This window comes from Gamsiella multidivaricata (genome assembly GCF_025024155.1).
Source record: "Gamsiella multidivaricata strain RSA 2152 chromosome Unknown BC939scaffold_28, whole genome shotgun sequence".
Classification (NCBI taxonomy): domain Eukaryota; kingdom Fungi; phylum Mortierellomycota; class Mortierellomycetes; order Mortierellales; family Mortierellaceae; genus Gamsiella; species Gamsiella multidivaricata.
Window position 1 is genome coordinate 136,546 of NW_026251736.1, and position 20,275 is coordinate 156,820.

At 48.2% G+C, this 20,275-nt stretch overlaps 10 protein-coding genes across 10 annotated transcripts; 8 read left to right on the plus strand and 2 right to left on the minus strand.

Moving 5' to 3' along the window:
• Window positions 1-2,410: 2,410 nt before the first annotated feature.
• Window positions 2,411-4,055, plus strand: BC939DRAFT_396622 (uncharacterized protein; the record flags this gene model as incomplete). The annotated part of the gene is made up of 3 exons (XM_051552307.1): window positions 2,411-2,901; window positions 3,017-3,506; window positions 3,615-4,055. The coding sequence occupies 3 exons, from the start codon at window positions 2,411-2,413 to the stop codon at window positions 4,053-4,055; spliced, it is 1,422 nt and encodes a 473-aa protein (XP_051412786.1).
• A 259-nt stretch (window positions 4,056-4,314) lies between these two features.
• Window positions 4,315-5,789, plus strand: BC939DRAFT_502639 (uncharacterized protein; the record flags this gene model as incomplete). The annotated part of the gene is made up of 4 exons (XM_051560298.1): window positions 4,315-4,621; window positions 4,730-4,789; window positions 4,873-5,058; window positions 5,173-5,789. The coding sequence occupies 4 exons, from the start codon at window positions 4,315-4,317 to the stop codon at window positions 5,787-5,789; spliced, it is 1,170 nt and encodes a 389-aa protein (XP_051412787.1).
• A 32-nt stretch (window positions 5,790-5,821) lies between these two features.
• BC939DRAFT_449690 (uncharacterized protein) lies at window positions 5,822-7,231 on the minus strand. Its single transcript, XM_051555416.1, has 4 exons — window positions 7,080-7,231; window positions 6,877-6,938; window positions 6,699-6,778; window positions 5,822-6,565 (listed from the first exon to the last, which is right to left on the minus strand). The coding sequence occupies exons 1-4, from the start codon at window positions 7,178-7,180 to the stop codon at window positions 5,903-5,905; spliced, it is 906 nt and encodes a 301-aa protein (XP_051412788.1). The 5' UTR covers window positions 7,181-7,231; the 3' UTR covers window positions 5,822-5,902.
• Window positions 7,232-7,341: 110 nt separating this feature from the next.
• BC939DRAFT_410449 (Imidazoleglycerol-phosphate dehydratase-domain-containing protein) lies at window positions 7,342-8,504 on the plus strand. Its single transcript, XM_051552920.1, has 4 exons — window positions 7,342-7,566; window positions 7,693-7,878; window positions 7,980-8,164; window positions 8,262-8,504. Exons 1-4 carry the CDS (start codon window positions 7,435-7,437, stop codon window positions 8,356-8,358), a joined length of 600 nt encoding a protein of 199 aa, XP_051412789.1. The 5' UTR covers window positions 7,342-7,434; the 3' UTR covers window positions 8,359-8,504.
• A 517-nt stretch (window positions 8,505-9,021) lies between these two features.
• On the plus strand, window positions 9,022-10,437 carry BC939DRAFT_502642 (uncharacterized protein; the record flags this gene model as incomplete). The annotated part of the gene is made up of 4 exons (XM_051560299.1): window positions 9,022-9,099; window positions 9,185-9,310; window positions 9,395-10,084; window positions 10,198-10,437. 4 exons carry the CDS (start codon window positions 9,022-9,024, stop codon window positions 10,435-10,437), a joined length of 1,134 nt encoding a protein of 377 aa, XP_051412790.1.
• Window positions 10,438-11,494: 1,057 nt separating this feature from the next.
• On the plus strand, window positions 11,495-11,956 carry BC939DRAFT_502643 (uncharacterized protein; the record flags this gene model as incomplete). The annotated part of the gene is made up of 2 exons (XM_051560300.1): window positions 11,495-11,613; window positions 11,701-11,956. 2 exons carry the CDS (start codon window positions 11,495-11,497, stop codon window positions 11,954-11,956), a joined length of 375 nt encoding a protein of 124 aa, XP_051412791.1.
• Window positions 11,957-11,984: 28 nt separating this feature from the next.
• Window positions 11,985-13,327, plus strand: BC939DRAFT_502644 (uncharacterized protein; the record flags this gene model as incomplete). The annotated part of the gene is made up of 4 exons (XM_051560301.1): window positions 11,985-12,158; window positions 12,223-12,708; window positions 12,815-13,078; window positions 13,229-13,327. The coding sequence occupies 4 exons, from the start codon at window positions 11,985-11,987 to the stop codon at window positions 13,325-13,327; spliced, it is 1,023 nt and encodes a 340-aa protein (XP_051412792.1).
• A 634-nt stretch (window positions 13,328-13,961) lies between these two features.
• On the minus strand, window positions 13,962-15,532 carry BC939DRAFT_449694 (Tim17/Tim22/Tim23/Pmp24 family-domain-containing protein). Its single transcript, XM_051555417.1, has 3 exons — window positions 15,204-15,532; window positions 14,868-15,066; window positions 13,962-14,588 (listed from the first exon to the last, which is right to left on the minus strand). The coding sequence occupies exons 1-3, from the start codon at window positions 15,359-15,361 to the stop codon at window positions 14,343-14,345; spliced, it is 603 nt and encodes a 200-aa protein (XP_051412793.1). The 5' UTR covers window positions 15,362-15,532; the 3' UTR covers window positions 13,962-14,342.
• Window positions 15,533-16,100: 568 nt separating this feature from the next.
• BC939DRAFT_138516 (chromosome segregation protein Spc25-domain-containing protein) lies at window positions 16,101-17,772 on the plus strand. The gene is made up of 6 exons (XM_051550131.1): window positions 16,101-16,589; window positions 16,713-16,778; window positions 16,895-17,041; window positions 17,149-17,253; window positions 17,355-17,450; window positions 17,542-17,772. The coding sequence occupies exons 1-6, from the start codon at window positions 16,292-16,294 to the stop codon at window positions 17,664-17,666; spliced, it is 837 nt and encodes a 278-aa protein (XP_051412794.1). The 5' UTR covers window positions 16,101-16,291; the 3' UTR covers window positions 17,667-17,772.
• Window positions 17,773-18,208: 436 nt separating this feature from the next.
• BC939DRAFT_502647 (uncharacterized protein) lies at window positions 18,209-20,124 on the plus strand (the record flags this gene model as incomplete). Its single annotated transcript, XM_051560302.1, has 5 exons — window positions 18,209-18,347; window positions 18,783-18,874; window positions 19,031-19,167; window positions 19,307-19,689; window positions 19,844-20,124. The coding sequence occupies 5 exons, from the start codon at window positions 18,209-18,211 to the stop codon at window positions 20,122-20,124; spliced, it is 1,032 nt and encodes a 343-aa protein (XP_051412795.1).
• Window positions 20,125-20,275: the final 151 nt, after the last annotated feature.

Below are 20,275 nucleotides of genomic sequence, written 5' to 3' on the forward strand. Positions count from 1 at the left end.
ATTTCTTCTTCTCAATCGCTTCGTTCAGAATACTTGACAAGGACATTGTGCAAGGTATTGCTACAGGAAAAATCCATCCTATGGACAAGACGACACTAAGCTGCCCGACAACCCAACGGCCTATCCTAAGAGCCGTCCACGGATCAGAAGGCAAAGAAAACAGACAGGTATGTATCAGCAACATTTCGAATGCGACTTTTTTTTTTTTTTTTTTTTTTTTAATCGACTGTAGTCAATTTATTGACTCTAACTCTCTTCATTTTATTCAACGCAATAGCAGTATACCCATAACCTTCCACGACAGACGCTTCCTTCAACGAAGTCCATTCATGCTTACTTCACGAAAACTGCAGTGTCGTCGTCGAGTTCAACTGAAACAGGAGAGACAGTCAAGAAGGTGGGCACTCACAAAGATTCAGAGACTGTTATAAAACAGAGGCCTCTCGAATTCACTTCGGCGCCTGCTCCAGCTTTCCCGACCACAAATACTGCGTCAGCTGTGCTACAGGAGCATCCTGCGACAACAGAGAATACATCGTGCCTTGTCATCGTCGAGGCGCGAAGTCGCTTCTTTGGGTTTGAGTCCTCTACCGCTGATACGGCCACTGATACCGTCGACTGCAAGACAATACGGTCTTATACAGTGCGGGAAGATAGCGGTATCGGACTGGATGAAAGCGCCTTGCTACATACCTCAGATAACAAGCGCAGCCTATACGAACAAAGCTTCTTCGGCTTGGAGAAAAAGTCAAAGAGGACCTCCCTTTCAAAGTCGGCATCACTCCCGCTCCTGTCAAAGACACTGCACGCAGAGGCGACCAGTCTACCACGGGCTGCTAATACAACTCTGCTTGATGACGCATTGGACTGCAGGAGAGCAGAGGCGAAAGTGATTCAGGGGTGGCGCGAAAAGTTTTCAAACTCATCGGGATCCGCAGCTGGACGTGCCCCTGGTCTGACCCGAGCATTTCAGGCGAGTGGAATCAAGATCAAGGGCACGACAGTTTCCGTATCGCAATCAGTGGGATCGAAACAACACCTATTCCGACCTATAAAGGCTGTACGGACCCCAGCAGGTCACCACACACAGCAAGTGAGCATCAAGAATATGGAGATCGTTCGAACAACACCTGGTCTGCCCGTATACCATCTCGATACCACTCGTCGCTCAACCACCATAGCAAACCGAACGACGTCAAGAGCTGTGTCCGTGGTGCCACCGACGAATCGTCGAACTAGCGGATCAACGAGTACCTCGTCAGGTTCAGGAACGCACTCTCTGTCGCAGGCGGCAGAGGACGTAGGTGGGCCGATGTTGCTCAACCTCGATTGTTTCAAGTATACCCCTGTTGGTGCTTCTCAGATTGCACCTCCGGCGAAGTCACTCCCTTGACCATTGGACTAACCAGCGCTCAAACACCCACTTCCTCCTCCGCTCTTAACACATCCTCACACTCTCGATTGTCCTATATCTATCTTACTATTATTATATATCTTACTATTATTGTTGACCGAGAAGGTGTGCAGATCAAATAAAATCGTATTAGGGGGGGTTAAAGAACGCACTGTTCCTTTCAGATTTGATGGGTCCGTTTATATTTATGAAGACGCTATTCTAATTCCCATTCGCCTCCTTTTTTTCCTCTCTCTTTCGTCTTACTCATTCGCAGACACATACACAACTCACATCGATACACTTACGCAGACATACAGTTCTTCTTTTCGTCACTACCCCCCGTTTCCATTCGAATAAAAGAAAAGGACGTTGCCATGAGCTCAGGAAGCATGAGTGAGGACGACTTTGCTGGTAAGGGAAACAAAAAGCTGTGCCTGGATGACAAGGTGTTGGTGGCACTGAGCATGTCATTTCTCCTGGGTCACGCAACCCAATCTAGCCCAGTTCAGCCCCTTCCTATTCCCTCTGGCTGTTGAAGGCGGCAGGGGACAGGCAGGCACCATTGAGACTCTCGCTGGCAATCTCCCTTAGACTAACAACCACTCCGACTGTTCATTGTCTTCGCTACTGTGCAATTTAGGGTCTGACTATGACGACTTTGATTCGCAAGACGACTCAGGTAGGCAGATCCACATCAGTGCCATCGCAATCACATCTTATGGACGGTGTGAGAAGGGGAAGTAACCCGAAGAAATAGCAGCCAACACGTTCCACAACAATGGATATGGCCTCCTGCAATTGCCATTGAAGTTGCTATTATATCCCTTTCTCGCGTCGGCATTGCAGTGCAGAGACTGGCGCAGCACCACACCTTGGAGCGTCAAGTCAACCAGTCAACCCCATGCCCAACCAACGTTCATGAAATATCGTTGTAGTGATCCCTCTCCTAACGTTGGCCTTGTTTATGTTCTAGATATGGAGTACGAGCAAGCAGAGGACATTGGTTTCTCGGACATGGTCACCGAGAAGCAGCGCAAGAAGGCATATGAGGTCGATTTCACAGTCTTTCCACTCTCAGAAATAGTAGCCGCACAGGCCAATGCCTCCAGCCATGTGGCAGGCATCCTCGGCGTTACTCAGGAGCAAGCCGCGGCGCTGTTGAGGAGCTTCAAGTGGAACAAGGAACGCCTAGTTGAGCGTTACATGGATCATGAGCAAGAGATCTTGGATCAGGCCGGTGTGGTTTTGAACGATACACAGACACGCGTTTTCAAACGACCTCCGGGATTCGTTTGCATGATCTGCTTCGACGACAGCAACAGCGGCCCTGCTGTAGGATTGCGATGCCAACACATCTTTTGCCAGGCCTGTTACGATCACTATCTAACTCAAAAGATCGTCGAGGAGGGCGAATGTCGAAAGATCTTTTGCCCCGAATCTGGATGCGACGTAGTTGTCGATGAAAAGACCATCAAGACGGTGGTACAGCCATCTGTATTTGTCAAGTATGTTTAACTTGCGTTCTATTATGGTTCCATCCTTTGTAGCACCCATTAATATTTAAGGTCTGCTTTGCAATTGCGTATATCTAACTCTATTTATGTCTTTGATCATGGATAGGTATCGCCAACTGCAGGATAGAGTTTATGTTGAGGATCTTGATACTCTCAGATGGTGTCCGGCCCCGGACTGCGAGAATGCGGTCGAGTGTCGCCTTCCTCACTCATCCTTTACAACAATTGTGCCCACGGTCCAATGTGCTTGCGGATATAAGTTTTGCTTCGGATGTGGCAATGGCGACCACCAGCCCGCGCCTTGCGGCCTGGTCAGGATGTGGCAGAAAAAGTGCGCGGACGACTCTGAGACGGCCAACTGGATCTCGGCGCATACAAAAGAGTGCAGCAAATGTCAGTCGACGATTGAGAAAAACGGAGGATGCAACCATATGACCTGCCGCAAGTGTAAATACGAATTCTGTTGGGTCTGCATGGGACCATGGTCGGAGCACGGCACGAGCTGGTACAACTGCAATCGATACGAGGAATCGAGTAGTGCCGACGCTCGCGACCAACAAGCAAAGTCTCGCGCCTCGCTTGAACGATACCTTCATGTGCGTATCATAGCGGCCTGCTGATATGTAATTTAAGACAACCGACCAACTGAGAAATGTATTCTAATTAGCTTTCTGCTTTTGACTATATCAATTGCTCCTTCTTAGTACTATAACCGCTTTGCCAACCACGAACACTCAGCCAAGTTGGATCGAGACCTTTACATGAAGACGGAGAAGAAGATGGAGGAGATGCAGCGGACAAGCGACCTGTCATGGATTGAAGTGCAGTTTCTCAAGAAGGCTGTGGACGTCTTGACATCGTGCCGCATGACTCTCCGCTGGACGTATGCATTTGCGTTCTACTTGGCCAGGAATAACATGACAGAGCTGTTCGAGGACAATCAGCGTGACCTCGAAGTGGCAGTCGAGGCCTTGAGCGAGCTTTTAGAGAAGCCCATTGAGCGGGAAAAGATTGCAGAGTTGCGTCAGCAAGTCCTGGACAAGACCGTCTATGTAGGCAGTCGTCGTGAGGTTGTCCTAGAGGATACGGCCAAGGGTCTCGCGGAAGGTCGCTGGGAGTTCTTCGTCGAGTTTGGAAAGGTGTAGAAAAGGAACATGGCCCCGGTATGAAATAAATAAAGATCGTCTTCCACAGTTCACGGAACAAGCGATGGTCTGGCCCTATGTGCCGGACGCCGTATCGTGACTGTTTGTAAACCATAATTTGTTGTTGTACTCCGTTCAATGCTTGCTTGGCTGCTTTCATTCTTTTTACCAACACAGCCTAGACAAGGAAACGGGATCTCCGTTATCGATATCATCGTCATTGAAAAAAAGCGAGGCAAGTAGTTCAGTATACCTTCCAATGCTCAGAACGGCCCCGGCAAAAGCAGCCAAGCAATCGCGCGCTTTGCTCTCTCAAAACGGACCAAAACGACCCAAAGCAGCCTCAGCATCGGCGCAGAAGACAGGACAGCAAGATAATGAACATTACCGGCAACAGCAGCATCCTGGCACGGAACCTGGCATACTAATCGACAAGAAACCTACACGAGCGCGATCATTTTTGTTGGACCCTCCAAAGAAACCAGCGTCCAAAAGGTTATCGTCTTCAAGCGCGTTACCCTCAGGAGCTAGTTCATTTGAGCGCAGATTAGCAGGTAACCCGTACGGTAAGTTGCTTCTACGACTCAGATGTGCATTATCGCGCAGTGCGATGGTCTTTGATGGAATGAGTGCTAAAGGGTGCTCGAGTAATTTGGTCCGCCGGGTGTACGTAGCGTCCATCTTGGCAACTCCTATACGGCAATGTTTATACACGAGAAAGATCCTACCAAGTGGTAAGTACCCGGACACCGCTTCCAAGATCTGTGCAGAAACAGAAAAGATGGCTCACACAGCGTGTTTGTATACTTTCTTTTAGCGTTCCTGACGAAGCTGATCCAGGCTGCACCAGATTCCCCTGGAGACCGCGTCTGGATCGTTCCTGAGCAGATCATACCTTATGAACTGTCCAAGGAGACCAATTCAGGGCAGGCTCTTGATCGCTTTGGAATGGGCAAGTGGATGTTTTCAGGATCGAATCTTGTGCAGAGTATGGTGAAAGAAGGTATGTAAGCCATGTAGGCGAATGCGTTTCATCTTGCGCAATTTCTCATCGAACATCATGAAGATGCACAAGCTGTTGCAGGAAACTGAGAGACGGCTCGTCATTTTTGAATAGGAAAATACAAGATGATCAATTCTTCGGCATACGTGAGACCGGACTTGGCGCAACTGATTTACGCTCAATGGACGATGCGCGTTGTTCATAATACGCTGGACATGTGCAAAAGAGCAACCGGGAATCCACCTTTTGTTATCCTCACCAAAGAGCCGTCTGCAATTGCAACTACGCCGGACGCGAAACCAGAGGTCTTACAACGTTTGACAGATGAGACCCATCATAATGCCTACTTGCAGTGTGTGTTGCGATTTGAAAGTGACACGGACGTTGCAACTAGCTTCGGAAACAGTGAACCCCAAGAACCGAGTGTCGACCTCATACCGAATCTGCCCAGCTTTTCAGATAGATCGCTCGTTCAGGAAGATGTCAAAATTCTGAGAAAGGGCGGAAAGACGACAGTGGTACCAATGTATAACATGAAATACCTTCTTGGAAACCATCCGCAGGGTTTGAGGGCCGTTCATCAAGCGTTCCTTAAACGGATACCAGCTGCCGAAGGTTCGGCAGAGGATTCTAATCAACGGTGGATCGGACTTGTCGAATCGCCACAGACGGTTGATACCGCAGTTGGGCTTTGGAAACTGGCCTCCATGATGCCGAGGCAAAGTAAATAAATCATCAACACTCAAGTATTGAAAACTGTATGTCTCTTCTTTCGGTTTTATTGTCGCTTTCATTCGTTATCAATGCAGTGACCAGTAATCACTTTTTTGTGCAGTGTGACAGTCTATGCTGAGGGATGATGAGGAACATCCACGTCCATGCTATTGTCGTCTCCGGGCTTGGTATCGGTTGGTGCCGCTACAGATGAGTCTACTGCACTGACAGCTTCTACTGAGGACTTTTTGTGCTCCATGTCCATAACTTGCGTATCGCCAGTGTTCTCGACAATAGGATGGGAGTGCTCCTTTTCCTTTACGACAACCTCCTCCATCTCTTCCTCCATTTCGGCCTGACCCTCGTCCAGTCCCTTGACAACCATTTCCACCTGCGCTTCCTTCAATTCGTCAACATCGACCGGGGCTGGTGACATGCTTTCAAAATCTTGCGGTGTATTGGCCTGCGTCTCGATCGGAGTCTCCAGCGATGGTGTGAAAACGAGAGGTCGACTCGAATCTGTATCATCTTCATCATCGTCGCCGTCGCGATCTTCCTGAGGTGCTTGTCTGTCGTCTCTTTTTGATAATTGTGCTGCGGCCCCCGAATGAGAGGATGCATTGGGTCTTTTGTCAGACTCGGGGTAAGATTGTGATAGTGGGTGTACCCTATTCTTGGACAATTCATCGGCGTCATCTTCTTCGTCCTCCTCTCCCGTCTGCACGGGAGTCAAAGCTGTTGTATCTTCAGCATCCTGGAGTGTTGGTAATGGGGGTGCTGGAGTGCCCACTTCCTATTGATGTTTAAAAATAAAAATAAAAGATATAGAAAAATAAGAAAAGTGAGAGAGATGACGACGCGCTAACTGGTGCCCACGATCCAAGCTGCACCACTCCTTCGATCATCGACGAGCAATGCAACTGTACCTCTTCAACTTGTCGGGGCACTGGGGCCTGCTCAGTCTCTTCGTCATCATCCTCATCATCGAAATCAACCTGTCGATCGGCTGTTGGTCGTAGAAAAAAGTTGCCAGAGCAAAGATATGAGGATAGCAATAATATAGCCACTCCCGATTGCAAAGTCGAAACGTTGTCCAGCACTTACACTTGACCCATTTGAACACTTGAAGCTGCTTTCCGTTCTTGGACTCGGTCCACTTTTTATCCCTGTATATAGGTTGTGATTTCAGAAAGTCGATAATGATATGTCAGCGCAATTCATCGCGTCAAAAGAAAAGGCGTCCAGTAGCAGGTGAACGAATCTGATGAATCCCGAAGAGGAGAATGAAGGATTGTAATCCTGCCTACCAGCACTGCACAGGCTGGAGCACAGCTCTCTTGAGACGATCGTGTTCTCCTCCTGCAGCGTGTCTGATGCCCCTCCCTTCGCGTGGCCTTGTCGAGGTCATTTGTCTTCCCGCTTTGCCGTGTATGATGGGAAAAGGATTCGTCCACTGAGAAGGAACGGTTATTTGAAGCAAGGGGGTGTTGAGTGCACGTGATGAGTGCACGGACTGTTGGCCTTTGGCCGGAGGATTCTTTTTCGAGTGACTCAAAGGAGATCCTTTTCATATCTCTCACTCCGCCCACTGGACCACTTCCCTCTTTCCTCCTTTCCTTCTTCCCCTCTTCCTCCTTTCCTTCCACATACATACTCAACACCATGGCCACTCCAGCAAGAACCGCTACCGTCGCGCGCAAGACCAACGAGACCGACATTCAGATCTCTTTGTCCATGGACTGCGCTGGTGCCCAGGCCATCGACATCGACTCGGGAATCGGTTTCCTCGACCACGTATGTCAATTCAGGAACTATCTCCAGCACCAATGGACGAATAACAGGATCATTTCTACGCATGTGCATATCTCCATATTGACGTTCAATTGCCCCACTCTTCGGACTTGACGACCCACGGATTAGATGTACCACGCTCTGGCGAAGCACTCTGGCTGGTCCCTATCTCTGAAGTGCAAGGGTGATCTGCACATTGATGACCACCACACTGCTGAGGATACCGCCATAGCCCTCGGCATGGCCTTTAAGCAGGCCCTCGGAGAGCCTCGTGGAATCAGACGATTTGGATCAGCGTACTGTCCCCTGGATGAGGTATACACCGATTATAAAATGGTTGGTCAATGGTAGGTAATTCAAGACCGACAAGACTCATCATTTTTCTTCTGCAATTGCGTATTTTGTATCGTGTCTAGGCTCTGTCAAGGGCGGTTGTTGATATCTCTGGTCGTCCCTTTGCTGACATCAACTTGGATCTCAAGAGGGAAAAGATTGGTACCCTCTCCTGCGAGATGATCCCCCATGTCCTTCAGTCATTTGCACAGGCAGGAGGTATCACTCTCCACGTCGATGTGCTCAAGGGCGTCAATGACCACCACAAGTAAGTGACTACAGGATCAAAGCCGGAATCTTTAGATGCGATGCATCCTAGGAAGAACTCTCCGATATCGTTATTAAACAAATGACTCTCATTCTAGGGCAGAGAGTTCGTTCAAGGCATTAGCCGTTGCACTCAAGACGGCTGTGGAGAGGACTGGGACAAACGATGTCCCCAGTACGAAGGGGGTGCTGTAAGGACCATGGATGCGGCGTTGGTCGTTTACGGACTGAATAGCGTATATCATTGTCATGTCGTTAGAGGCATGTTGATGGCTCGATACAATGTAATAAAAAATAATGCTTGAGGCAAGAGCGTACCTTCGTTCTTCACGTTGCTCGTACACTGTATTTCATATGACACTAGTATACCTATGTAAATATGAAGATGCTCTATCCCAGATCGATAAATGCACTGGATGCAAGAAGCTATCGCGTCCACCCATAACTAACACAGGATGACGCAGACAGTGGTACAACATCCTCCTATTTTATCTTATTTGATCAGTATGGTGGCACTTGTTCGGCTCAATGCTCAACCTAGAGAGTCATTTAAGACGCGTCATGGGCAGCGCTCCGATCACATTTTTGTTATTGAGGGTTAACGCATGGTCTGGATTACGATATCCCATGTATGCGAGCAAAAGGAATGATGATCGACTCAACTGAAGTATTTCTCTCCCTCTCCTTCTCACGAGCAGGTAGCCGTCAATCTTCCGGGGATAGATAGGATGCACCAGAATCTCGTATGGATTAGGGAGCTGACTTGAATTAGCTAATATAAATTTACGTCCAGGTGGACATCTTTCTTTCTTTTTTCTTTATCTCTCTCGCCCTCACTTTCATCTCAATACTTCCTTCATGGCTACCCAGTTGAGCCCGGGTTTCTTTGCTCGTCGTACGCTTGTTGTGCCCAAGCACTCAGTCTCCAAAGACAATGTAACTACCATTCCGCCTCACTGGAAATTCGAAAGCAACTGCAGCACATCTTACATCTCTACGACTCCACAACAACATTGAATAGGATGCACTCAGGATCGGTATCCTCGGGGCTGCAAACATCGCGCCCGATGCCCTAATTTACCCTGCCAGAAGCATCCACTCCATCGTCGTGGTCTCCGTCGCTGCTCGTGATCAGACCAAAGCAAAGGTAGAAAAGTCCGATGTCTCTTTTCCTTTTTTTTTTTTTTTGACACTAACCCTATACGTGTTCGTGTTGTCATGATACGAGTAGGGGTTTGCTGCAAAGTATGACATCCCCAACACCCATCCTACATACGATGCCATTATCAGCGACCCCAACATTGACTGCATCTACAATCCTCTGCCAAATGGCCTTCATTACGAGTGGACGAAGAAAGCGCTTGAGGCTGGAAAGCACGTCCTACTCGAGAAACCCGCAGCATCGAATGCAGTGCAGACCCAGGAGCTATTTGCTCTTGCCAAGGAAAAGAACTTGGTACTCCTGGAAGCCTTCCATTACCGCTTCCACCCTGCGTCGATCCGTTTCCGCGAGATTTTGCAGACACACATTGCGGAGGGTCATCCAGTGAAACGTGTCCAGGCCAGGATGTCGTTTCCCTGGGTCTTTCCAGCAACAGATATTCGGTTCAATTGGAAACTGGCTGGGGGCGTCTTGATGGACTGCGGCTGCTATACTGTCAACTCTATCCGGTACTTTACAGGACTCGAAGTCGAGAGTGTCGAGAACGCAAAGCCCAGGATAGTTTCAGAAAACATTGACGGACGCATGGATGCTGTCTTGAACCTGAAGGGCACCCACAGTCCAGGTGTGCAGGCTTCAATGACAGCCAGCTTGACCAACTCGTGGCTGTCTCTTCAGACATATCGTGAGGCCATTCCTACGTTCACAGCAGAGACTGACGATAAGATCTTTACCTTTGGCGTCTTCGTAATGCCTGGAGTAAGTTGTACTTATAGTTTTTTTTCAAATAAGTGATGCGCGTGATGTAAAAAAAAAAAAGAATGCATTGACCCATTCTCGATAAATGAATTACACTCGTGCACAACAAATAGATCTACCACTACTTCACGATCAAGGACAAGGCTTCGGGCAAAACTGAAAACCTGTCCAAGGAGTATGGCGAAGGACACTCCTCATATAAGTACCAGCTCGATGCGTTTATCAAGGCCGTCAAGGGCGGTGGCCAGGGCACGAGTTCCATCGCCGGATGGGTAACTAGTGAGGACAGCATCCTGAACATGCAAGCCATTGACTCTATCTATAAAGCTGCCAATATGAAGGTCCGCGAGTGAGTTCTACGATCTGGCAGGTAAGGGAGGACGTCTAAGTAAATAGACGAAGGCCGCCATTAGCGCTTGTATACGCGCTAAGGAGGCGTCGCGTTATTAGGAGCGCCGCTCCCTCGATTTTCATTTACAGCATTATGAGTCTTACCAATAAACATGCCAACTTTATCTTTGCCGCGAATGTGTTTTCGTGAAGAGCGAAACGGTTTTGATGCTTGAATAATTAGTGTAGAGTGGGCCTTAAGTACATCTACTATCCAATGCTGGCCAGAGTACGTGAGCTGCCGCCTTACGAGTGGACCACTTCGACATGGTGGTTAAGCTAAAGGCCCTTTTACGTAGCATTCCCGTCTCTCTGGCCGATGCCTTTGTACTATCAATGAGCTAAACAGGATTGGTAACGCACTCATCACATCTGTCGCATTAGCCACGTTTATTGCGCTCACTCAACGGCAAACAAGTTCCCGACATGTCTTGAATAACAACTCTATAGAAGTTTGATGAATACCTTTTTTTTTTGACGCTTCGTAGCCAAAAATAAAAAAACTACAGCATTCATATCCTGGAGTTCGATGCCGCGTACATGAATCTCAGGATGAGCTTGACGAAAGAAGTGGAACTGGTGTTGATTGAAACGATGTTACTATTTCTCGTAGGAGTGTCAAAGTAGCCGAGCAAAGGCTCCGACCATTGAATGAAGACTGGTATCCTAAGGATCACAGAATATCGCCTGGGATCACCAGAGGATGGGTAGTTGTTTCCCATTTCCGGGTGGAAGCAGCTGGAACTCTTGTCTGTGTATCATCGAACTAATGTTGCGCAGAAATGGATTCGCCAATGCTCTCAGTCCAGCCTTCGCCATCGTTTCTTCCTCGCAGGGAAAACTGGCTCAATATACACCGTTTCTTTACAACATCTATTCTGCGTTTCAATACATTACAGGTCTGGCAATATTAAAGATGGATTGGTTGATGAAAACCAAATCGGCTAGCACGAGTCTCTCTTCTAGGAACACTATCAATCCCACACAGCGGGGCTTCAAGAACACTTGGCTGACCAGGCCATGCACGCCGCGGATATCAGGAGGTCCATGGACATGCATTTCGACAGGCTGCAGGAAAAGGTGGCTAAGAACCAAGTGCTTCAAATACAGCAGCAGATACAAAAGGGGATCCAGCCAAAGTAGAATCAAACCATCAGCTTGCAGGATCTCTGGCTTGCCGGAGCAAGCCTTCGACCTTTTGGCGATCGTCCAAAACCGCATCCAAGTGCTCCTCACTCAGACCTACGAACTCCACGAGTACCCAATCCCAGTCTCCTCATTGCCTTGCCAACAGCGACAACGCGCGTGAGGGACAGAGCAGTACAGCCATTCAGGGTACAGCTCCGGTTGTTCTTCCTGTGCGAGAGCAGCACCCATACCACGACCAAGTACACCAAGGTCCGACACGAGATCCATCTGGGCAAGCGCGAGAGATACGACATCGCGGAGCCAGCCAAGTTCTTTGGAAAGCATGGGCCATAAGTGCTGATGTTGATGTATATGATCAAGTATGGAATTGTGGCCGCCACTGGCGCGGCTCAGACTAGTGAAGAGGGTCGAAGAAATCCACAAGTACTTGAGCCTCACCAATGAGACCCTCATTTCTCTGATGGATGACTCTATCGGGTACTTGATGAAACTAGGGAACGACGCTAGCGACGATCTCAACTCGACAGCAAGCCAAGTAGAGCTGATAACGCTGGAGAGAGCGGGTTTGAGACAACTGGAATCGTAGCTGACGCGTCAAGTGGGTGAGTGTGGACCCTTACCGGAAGAACTACCGCAAGGCCGTGGTGCAGAAGTTGCGGGATGTTGTCGAGGCGGACAGAAGCAGTTTCTTTGAGCAGATCGACAATGTCGAGATCTTGTTCCAACCGAGCACTCTTGCGAGGTCGGTCTATGGAGCGATGATCCAGGCTAAAGACATACAGAGGCTGATAATCAGGCTGCGCTGGGATGTGGCACTAGAAGACCTCTGCAAGTTTAGCGTCGCTGTTACAGAGACAAGTGTTCTCCCTCTGACGGTCGACGACGCACAAGAGCTACCCAACTCGAGGCTGACGCTGGGCAAAATCAATGGTGGTTGTCGATATGGTCCACTGATGCAGCTAATGCTAAATTGGGGTCTTCAGTTGTTGATTGTCCGAGACTTTGGGGAACTCTTCTTGCGTGTGTTCAGCTTGCCCTCCTTGCACCTCCCAGGCCACGTTTACTATCAGTCAGTCCCGTTCTTAGTACCGGCGACGCGTCCGCGATGTCTTGTCTCAACACCATCCTCAAGCAGCGCGTTTCCCTCAAGTGGCTGACCATGGTTGTACGAACCACATCGTCCTCATAAAGAACCACAGCCACATAGTCCGCGACCTCCGAGGACCCAAGGCGTTGTTGTCACAATATCTACGATTATTGATGGCTGCAGACATCTCTAAGGGCTGTACTCTGGGACCAAAGCTTGCAAATGAGCACTCTGGGGACATTACACCAGATAGCAGGATGCCCCTTCAAGAAGGCTGTCATACTCGGTCCATAAATGGGCGCACTCCACAGCAACACGAGCAGATTCTTTCGATTGACGCGCTGCTCCAGAACCCTCATCTCAGCATTGTAAAAATTTGCTGCAGAGGCCCTGGGCAATGTGCTTCTATCGTCCACCTGCTGCTCGCCACAATGTAAAGGAAGCTAGAAGAAGGACGCTCGCTGGCGCTATGGACTCTCGACTTGATGGATGAAGGCACTAACACTCTTTCTTCCGAGACGGGCTATGGCTATCAACATCGCGTTGCATCAGCCATGTGCTTTACAGAGGGCTTAGCTACGTTCGACATCAGCACTGGCATCAGTGACGCAGAATGAAGATTCACAAAATTACGATAATTGGCGCTGGCCAGGTACGCTTGATGAGGCGAACTACTGAACCGCGCAAGATGACTTGCGGACATGGTTTCTACTCTTGCTACAACACTGTTGGCCTCACCGCCCTCGCAAGCGTTTTCGAGCACCCTTTTTGATACCAGAAGTATCTGGAGTGGAGCATGCTGAGAGAGACCAATCTTTTTCATACTGATTTTCAAAGATCGGATTCCCCAGGCAGAATGTCGTTCTTTTTGCTCTTCGGCGCCGGTACGCTACGATGTCTGCGGCCGAAACACCTTCGCATTAAATTCCAGTAACGACAATTTTTGCCACCAATTTTTTTATTGCGATGCTATTGGCCGGTTGTTTGCAAGGATTCGGCCAGGCCAGTCGGAATGAGGATCATCTTGCCCAGCGAGCTGAGTACCTCAAACGATGCAGCGTCGTTTGTTGGTTATGCAGAGTGGTGCTTTTGGCTCCAGAGCGCCGGTTTGCTATGGCGTCAGGGATCTGAAGCATCTCATGCTGCTCGCATTAAACCCACGTAAACCATGTAACTCACGACCGTTAATTTATTCTGTTAAAGAGTTGCCGTTCGGAAAAACGATCCGACAATTCGCCAGAATGCTGTTAGTTCATAGGTGGATTGTCTAAGTTTATTGATACTCAATGTCTATGACGACTACATCACAACCAGTGAATAGGAAGGATGGCGAGGTGTTGGGGGAGTGTAGGACTTGAACACTTCGAACGCACAATAGAAGGCAGCTCTCTTTTTTCTGCCTATTACTTTGAGCGGGCCCAAGTAATGGGCTGCTGATCAACAGCAACATGAACAGGGGTGTTGTCGAGGAGTGGAGAGATAAAATAAATCGAGGGTGAAAAAGAAATGTAAAAGAAAGCAGTCGTAATAACACAAAGATAATAATGGTAAGAGTAAAGAGAAGGGTCGATCGGGTCCGATGGAGGTTCAGTCGTGTGGGTTCCAGGCAAATCAAGGTCTGTGTTTTTTTTTTTACTTGTTGTGCCACAAAAAGTTCTTGAGGGTATTCCAGCGGTTGGAGTCGATGTAGATGTACTGCATCGATGCTCGCAGCGAAGGCTGGAGCACATCCCGCTCGTTCTGGAAGAGGAACATGACTGTGGCCCAGACTAGGGAGGCGAAGATCGGGAAGGTCTGCGCAGGTTCTGCGATGACATTCTTCTTGACCGGCAGCTTGGCCAGACCCATCATGATACGCGAGAACAGATACAGCACGATCTGTAATAACGTGTGCGTGAGAGAGAGTAAAGCGGATCAAAAAGAGCAGGCAGGAAGAACGGTTAGCTTATGATCCCAGGTTCTTAAATGGGGTTGATCCATGCAAGACTCCTGTTATCCATGAGTATTCTGAATCTCATTATGATTTTCATCCTGTTCCCTGTTTCCCATCAGACCTAGTTCAATACATCGATTTCGTGCTCTCTTCTTGGTGTTCTTTTGACCATGAACGCGCTACATTGGCAGGATTCGATTTATAAGAAGGAGAGATGGCATTACCTGCTGGTTGACGTTGTTATTCTCTCCAAAGACAACATATCCACCAACGAGACCGGCCAAGAAAGAGTCGAGTGGCAGTTCCTTGCCGCGCATGCGTCTCTGAGCGATCAGCAGAGTCTTGTAGATGGTGCAGAAGAAAGCCAGATTCCGGGCATGCTGTCTAGTTGCCTTCAGCACAAAGGTCGCCATATCCTTGAAGCTGGAGATGAAAAAGGCGGGGAATGAAAGCAATTGCAGAAGGTTAAAGACGAGCAGAAAGGCAGCCAGGCGCGACAGGAAAGTGAGACCCATCCTCTCGATATCATCCTTATGGAGCAAGTGCGGATAGAACGTTACTTTGAGCGACGGAAGAGCAGGGTCATGACAAGGGCGTGTGGGAAGCGGATCTTTGCACCGTACACAAGACCGTTCCTGAAGCCCTTGACGATCGAGAGCAGGTCATGGTACTCTGGGGTGAGGATGAACTCTGTGGCGGCTTTCTTGATGGAGTCCATTGAAATGGGATGAGAAGGGAGAGAAGAGAGATGTGTTGATGAGGGATAAGGAATGAGGAAGAGGAGAAGGTAGAAGGAGGCGTGAGGTGATGAGAAGAAAGAGAGGTGTGAAGAAGAGAAGATCTCCTTTGAAAAGAACTGAAAAATAAAAGTACATATTGCACACAACACACAGATGCGCACACGGCATTTGTCTCCGCACTCTTCTTCTCTTCTTTCATCCCTCGGAAGGACAAGGAGAGGAATGAGATATGGTATGGTATGATATGATCGTCCTTCGTTTTTGTCCGTGGGTACAGCGCGTGTGTCAAGGTTCAGTTTCTTTGTCATTCAGTTCCCCGCACGTGAAAGACAAAGAGATCTCTTCCTCCACAGCTGGGAGCCAAAGGGTAGTGCATCCTCCAATATACAGAAAAACCATAATATGCTTCACAGGTTCTTATCGTTCAGTTTGTCTGCAATTGACTAATGTCCAACCGAACTCCTTCGTCCCTGTTCAAAAGAACGGCACCCATCCTGTTTGGCATCCTCTGCTGGAGAATACTGCTGACTTTGATCACATACTCAACATTCCTCTACAGTTCATACAGTTCTCGGACTCTCTAAAGTGAATATACATGAATATACACTCCTCATAGACTGCACCTTCTTGGCGTTCATCTCTTTGGTACTTCCAATAACGTTTCGATAATGTGGCCCACCTCATAAAGCAATTGCGGTTGCGCCATGCTTCTATTAAAGCAACAAAGAAGGGGCATTGACCACTCTATCCACAGCACTTGGCACTGGCACCGGCCATCTTTACTTTGATGCGCACCACAGCTGAACGCCCTTTTTTTCCCTTTCAAAAATAAATCACGTGCTGCCACCAAAAAACGGGTTCCCTTTCCAACTCAACTCGCCACTTCATCACACACAACACAGAGGATTATGGCTTCCTCAGTATCATCAGCAACAGGATCGCTGCGAAACTCGACAGGAGGAGGGCGTACGTCGTTTGTGGACACATCGAGTCAACGCCTCTCCATAGGAAGCGCGCGACTGTCGTTACTTCCCAACAAGAATGCAGTGCCGACTCTAGCATTGCCAACACCCCAATTCGATAGTGAGGAGCTCTCTGCGCGCGCGGCAACATTCACGAGCGACGTCAATGCTGCGATTCAAAAGATCAAGACAAAGATTGCGGACAATACAGAGCAATGGGTTCAGGACACTGCAGAAGCACGAGGTAAACACTCATCACGCCAGCACTCAACAAGTCGTGAAACGGGCCTATAAAAATGCGACAATTCGAGAGTGTAGAAGAGCTAACAGGAACTGCATTTTTTTTTTGTTTGCTTATTGCAAAAAGAGACGGATCGAGAGATACGGGAAGAAATGAGGATTGCCATCGCACAGGAAACAGCCCTCGCAAAAGGTACAGAACCTTCAGAATCCTTTGCCTCTGTCCAAAACTCGCCGCACGTCAATATGGCGCAGAATGGATCGCAAAGTCCTGATACAATTGTCATCTTCAACGTTTAACTGGATTAGCACTTAATAAGGAAAAGGAGGAGGCGAACAATATGTCGAAGGCTGTTCAACAGCTGACGGCACGCTCAGAAGACATGGAACAACTACGTGCGTCTCTTATAGAACAAGTTGCCATTCTCAGGAGGGAAGTGAAAGCCAAGCGAGAAGGTTAGAGCTACTCAAATTGCTGCTGCAGGACTTTTTCTGTCGAACCTTTGTCGTATTTTGTAACTAACACGTGGTCTGCTTCGTATTGACGTATGTGCCGAGCGTAGCCAAGATTGCACAGAAGAAGGCGCTGGATGAGCAGGTCCTGAAGAATAAGCCAGAGCTGGCAAGTTTCGAGTCCGTTCTGGCCATGCGAATCGTTGGCGTTAAAGGCACGTCTTGGTGATTGCATCCGTTTCTTTCTGCGATTGACTGAAGCATTGGAAAAAAGTTCATACTAATACGATTACACGTTATTATTCGATCGAAATAGAGGACCAAATTGGATTTGTATTTACGCGGATAAGCGAGCAGGATTGGGATCGGGAATACACTATTACAGTGGACGTCTCTCAACACGAATTTGCAGGTAGGGACATCTTGAAAGCTTGCACTCTGCCCATTTTTCGATTTAGAAAGTATTGGACTAACGAGAAACATGCCAACTGCCGTATGACTAGTCGAGGACTGCAGCCCGGCATTACCGGAGCTCCAATTATTGCTGCGTTATTTGAATGAAACCAGGGACTTTTATGGGTTTCTCAAGAAGGTCAGGAAGGCATTCAAGGATCTCGCCAAGAAGTAACGCACTGTGCGTGAAAGGAAAAAAAAAAAAAAAAAAAAAAAAACCAGTAAAATTCAGTGGATATTCATCCACTTGTTTCCCAGGAAGAGATGACAGCGGACGTCGCGCGTGTCCCAGGCAGGGCAAAGGTTTCTCACCGATGTGCGGCGCATGTACAGAGAGTGTGACAAGGATGAACGTGCGCCGCCGTAGTGCCCGGTAACTACTCTCGCTAGATATAACCTCCTCCTTCCTGGGCCAGTACGAGCGAGCCGATTCGCCTGCCGACACGCAGCAGCAATGTAGATAATAAATCATCTGCTACCCCTGGAACATGCTCTTTGTACTCGTTGTTGCATGTGCATCTGGAAATGAGGCACACGGGCGAATTGTGCATCATGACCGTTTTATTTTTTGACTTCACACAGAGCTTCTCTGCTTCTTCTCATTCACTTCTTCCTCATTCACTTCCTCTTCACTTTCAACCTTTCTCTCCAGCCCCCAGCCTTTCTCTTAAACTTTTATTTCATTACACCTTTCCCCTTACTTCCCTTGTTATCGCAATGTCTTCACAGCACGCGAAATTCCTAGCGTCAAAGACGGTCGCAGACGTGTTGAGGGAGAAAAAGATGGACCAGCCCCTGATCGATATCCCTGTCACGGCGACCGTAGAGAAGGTCTTTGAGACGCTTCAATCGAACGGTAAGTTATCGTGTCATTTGCGATTGTTATTTTTTTTTTTTTTTTGCTATTGTCTGGGCTACTGGTGGTCATTGTTGTTTGTCACTCGGAGACGACGTCAAGAATCTTTTTTTTTTTTTATTATTTTTCACACGGCTGAGCCCAATCTACTTATCGTTGCCGGGACGCTAATTGTGGACGGTGCTGAGGAATGTTCATTCAAGATTCATTCTGGTCTGAATGGCTACGTTGTAGTTTTCAATGGGAGTCCATGTCAAGGCGTTGTAAGGGATACTAATGGAAATGCTTTCCTCTTCTGTTTTCTGTGTATCGCGTTATGTGCGTGTCCGCATGATCTTTAATATGTGCTGCTGCATGATTCTGGATATGGGCTACCCGGCGATTTGCATTTGCATTTGCATTTACATTTGCATTCGCAATTTTGCGATTTTGCAGACATTCTTTCGGTTCCCGTGTATCGGCGCTTCAACAACGTGAAGGACTATGTGGCGATCATTGACACATATGACCTTCTGTCGACCTTGGAGGTAAGAGAGCAGAAGAACAAAATACAAAACTGAAACCAGCGGCGGCGACACGTGGAGGAAACGCATGGACGTGCTTTTTTCTATTTGCTACAAACTGACGCCCTCAATTCTTATTTGCCTTCGTTTCGTTGGGGCGGAAAAAAAATGAAATGATAGGAGCGCGGATTTGCGGTGGAGAATGGAACAAAGCCAGACATGGAGTTCTTGTCGATGCCAGTGGCGATTCTGGTGGGGATGACAAAGTCATCGTCAAAGTTGTGGACGTGCCAGCCTACACTTCCACTTACTCAATTGTGCGTGAGTTTGCTTCTGTTGATGAACTAAAAAAAAAAAAAATTGTGTTGAGAAAGAGTTCTGAAGACGAGTTTTTCTAACGATGCGAGTGTGTCTGTCCTTTTTTCACCATCATCATCTTCTGTTATGGTAAAATAGGATCGAATTGTTCACGAAGCACAGAGTGCATCGTATTCTGGTGCTGGACACGATCCCTGCAAAGCCTAACGCTTTCGAAATCAATAACAACGAGGACGACGATAGTGCGGAAGCAGGACCTCGACAGGAGCCAAAGGGACAGCTGATATCGCAGACGGATGTGGTTCGTTATCTTTTGGGACATAATCATGAATTGGGACCGATTCTGGATTCTGCGGCGACGACGGCGGCTGGACATGCCTTGCGGTTCTCGGATGAGTATTTGGATACAGCCAAGGCAGATCAGCTTAAGCATGCGCCGGCATTGATTCCGATGAATAGTCCTGCGTGGGCTGCTTTGCAGAAAATGGCGTCTACGCACGCTAGCTGTGTCGCCATCGTTGGTATGTCACTCTAACTACCCTAACTTGGATTGTTCGCACGTTTTAAATGGATCCACATATGCTTTTAGTTTCATTGTGTCGTGTTACCTTCCCTGTCGCTTTATTTTATTGTTTTCTTACTAACGCTGTGAGTGTTCCCCTCGTGTTGATTTAGATTCCCACGGAGCGTTGGTGGCAGAGATGTCGGCGGCGGATCTGCGAGGGGTGAACCCAAGTAGGATTCAGGATTTGAACAGACCCGTGTTGGTGTACCTGAAGACATCGCAGGGCGGCACTCTGAGGCCACCACTGAGTTGCAGGGCACAGTTTTCGATGGGTCAGCTCCTCAGCGGTCTGGTGCTCAATCATGCACATCGCTCTTGGCTGGTCGATGATGAGGAGAGGCCCATTGGATGCATCTCTTTGAGCGACGTGCTGTCGGCGTTCCTAGCCTAGGCTGTTAAACGAAGGCGATGCGATATTTTTTTTTTTTTTTTCATTTCTCGGACCATGGGTAATAAAAGACGTCATTTGAACTTTTTAAGATTCGATTAAAATGTGTGGTTTTATTGTACAGGATCTTTGAACAATGTCGATGAGTTAACGA

Excerpts from the sequence above, each read along its gene's own strand:
- BC939DRAFT_449690 (XM_051555416.1), bottom strand. The coding sequence starts at position 7,180 with ATGACCTCGACAAGGCCACGCGAAGGGAGGGGCATCAGACACGCTGCA. Across the intron at positions 6,939-7,079 it reads CTCCAGCCTGTGCAGTGCTG|GGATAAAAAGTGGACCGAGT; the intron begins GTAGGCAGGATT and ends ACCTATATACAG. Across the intron at positions 6,779-6,876 it reads AGTGTTCAAATGGGTCAAGT|CCGATCGACAGGTTGATTTC; the intron begins GTAAGTGCTGGA and ends TACGACCAACAG.
- BC939DRAFT_410449 (XM_051552920.1), top strand. The coding sequence starts at position 7,435 with ATGGCCACTCCAGCAAGAACCGCTACCGTCGCGCGCAAGACCAACGAG. Across the intron at positions 7,567-7,692 it reads GAATCGGTTTCCTCGACCAC|ATGTACCACGCTCTGGCGAA; the intron begins GTATGTCAATTC and ends CCCACGGATTAG. Across the intron at positions 7,879-7,979 it reads CGTACTGTCCCCTGGATGAG|GCTCTGTCAAGGGCGGTTGT; the intron begins GTATACACCGAT and ends TATCGTGTCTAG.
- BC939DRAFT_449694 (XM_051555417.1), bottom strand. The coding sequence starts at position 15,361 with ATGGACTCCATCAAGAAAGCCGCCACAGAGTTCATCCTCACCCCAGAG. Across the intron at positions 15,067-15,203 it reads CTGCTCTTCCGTCGCTCAAA|CTTCAAGGATATGGCGACCT; the intron begins GTAACGTTCTAT and ends TTTCATCTCCAG. Across the intron at positions 14,589-14,867 it reads ATAACAACGTCAACCAGCAG|ATCGTGCTGTATCTGTTCTC; the intron begins GTAATGCCATCT and ends ACGTTATTACAG.
- BC939DRAFT_138516 (XM_051550131.1), top strand. The coding sequence starts at position 16,292 with ATGGCTTCCTCAGTATCATCAGCAACAGGATCGCTGCGAAACTCGACA. Across the intron at positions 16,779-16,894 it reads GGAAACAGCCCTCGCAAAAG|CACTTAATAAGGAAAAGGAG; the intron begins GTACAGAACCTT and ends TAACTGGATTAG. Across the intron at positions 17,451-17,541 it reads CTCTCAACACGAATTTGCAG|TCGAGGACTGCAGCCCGGCA; the intron begins GTAGGGACATCT and ends CCGTATGACTAG.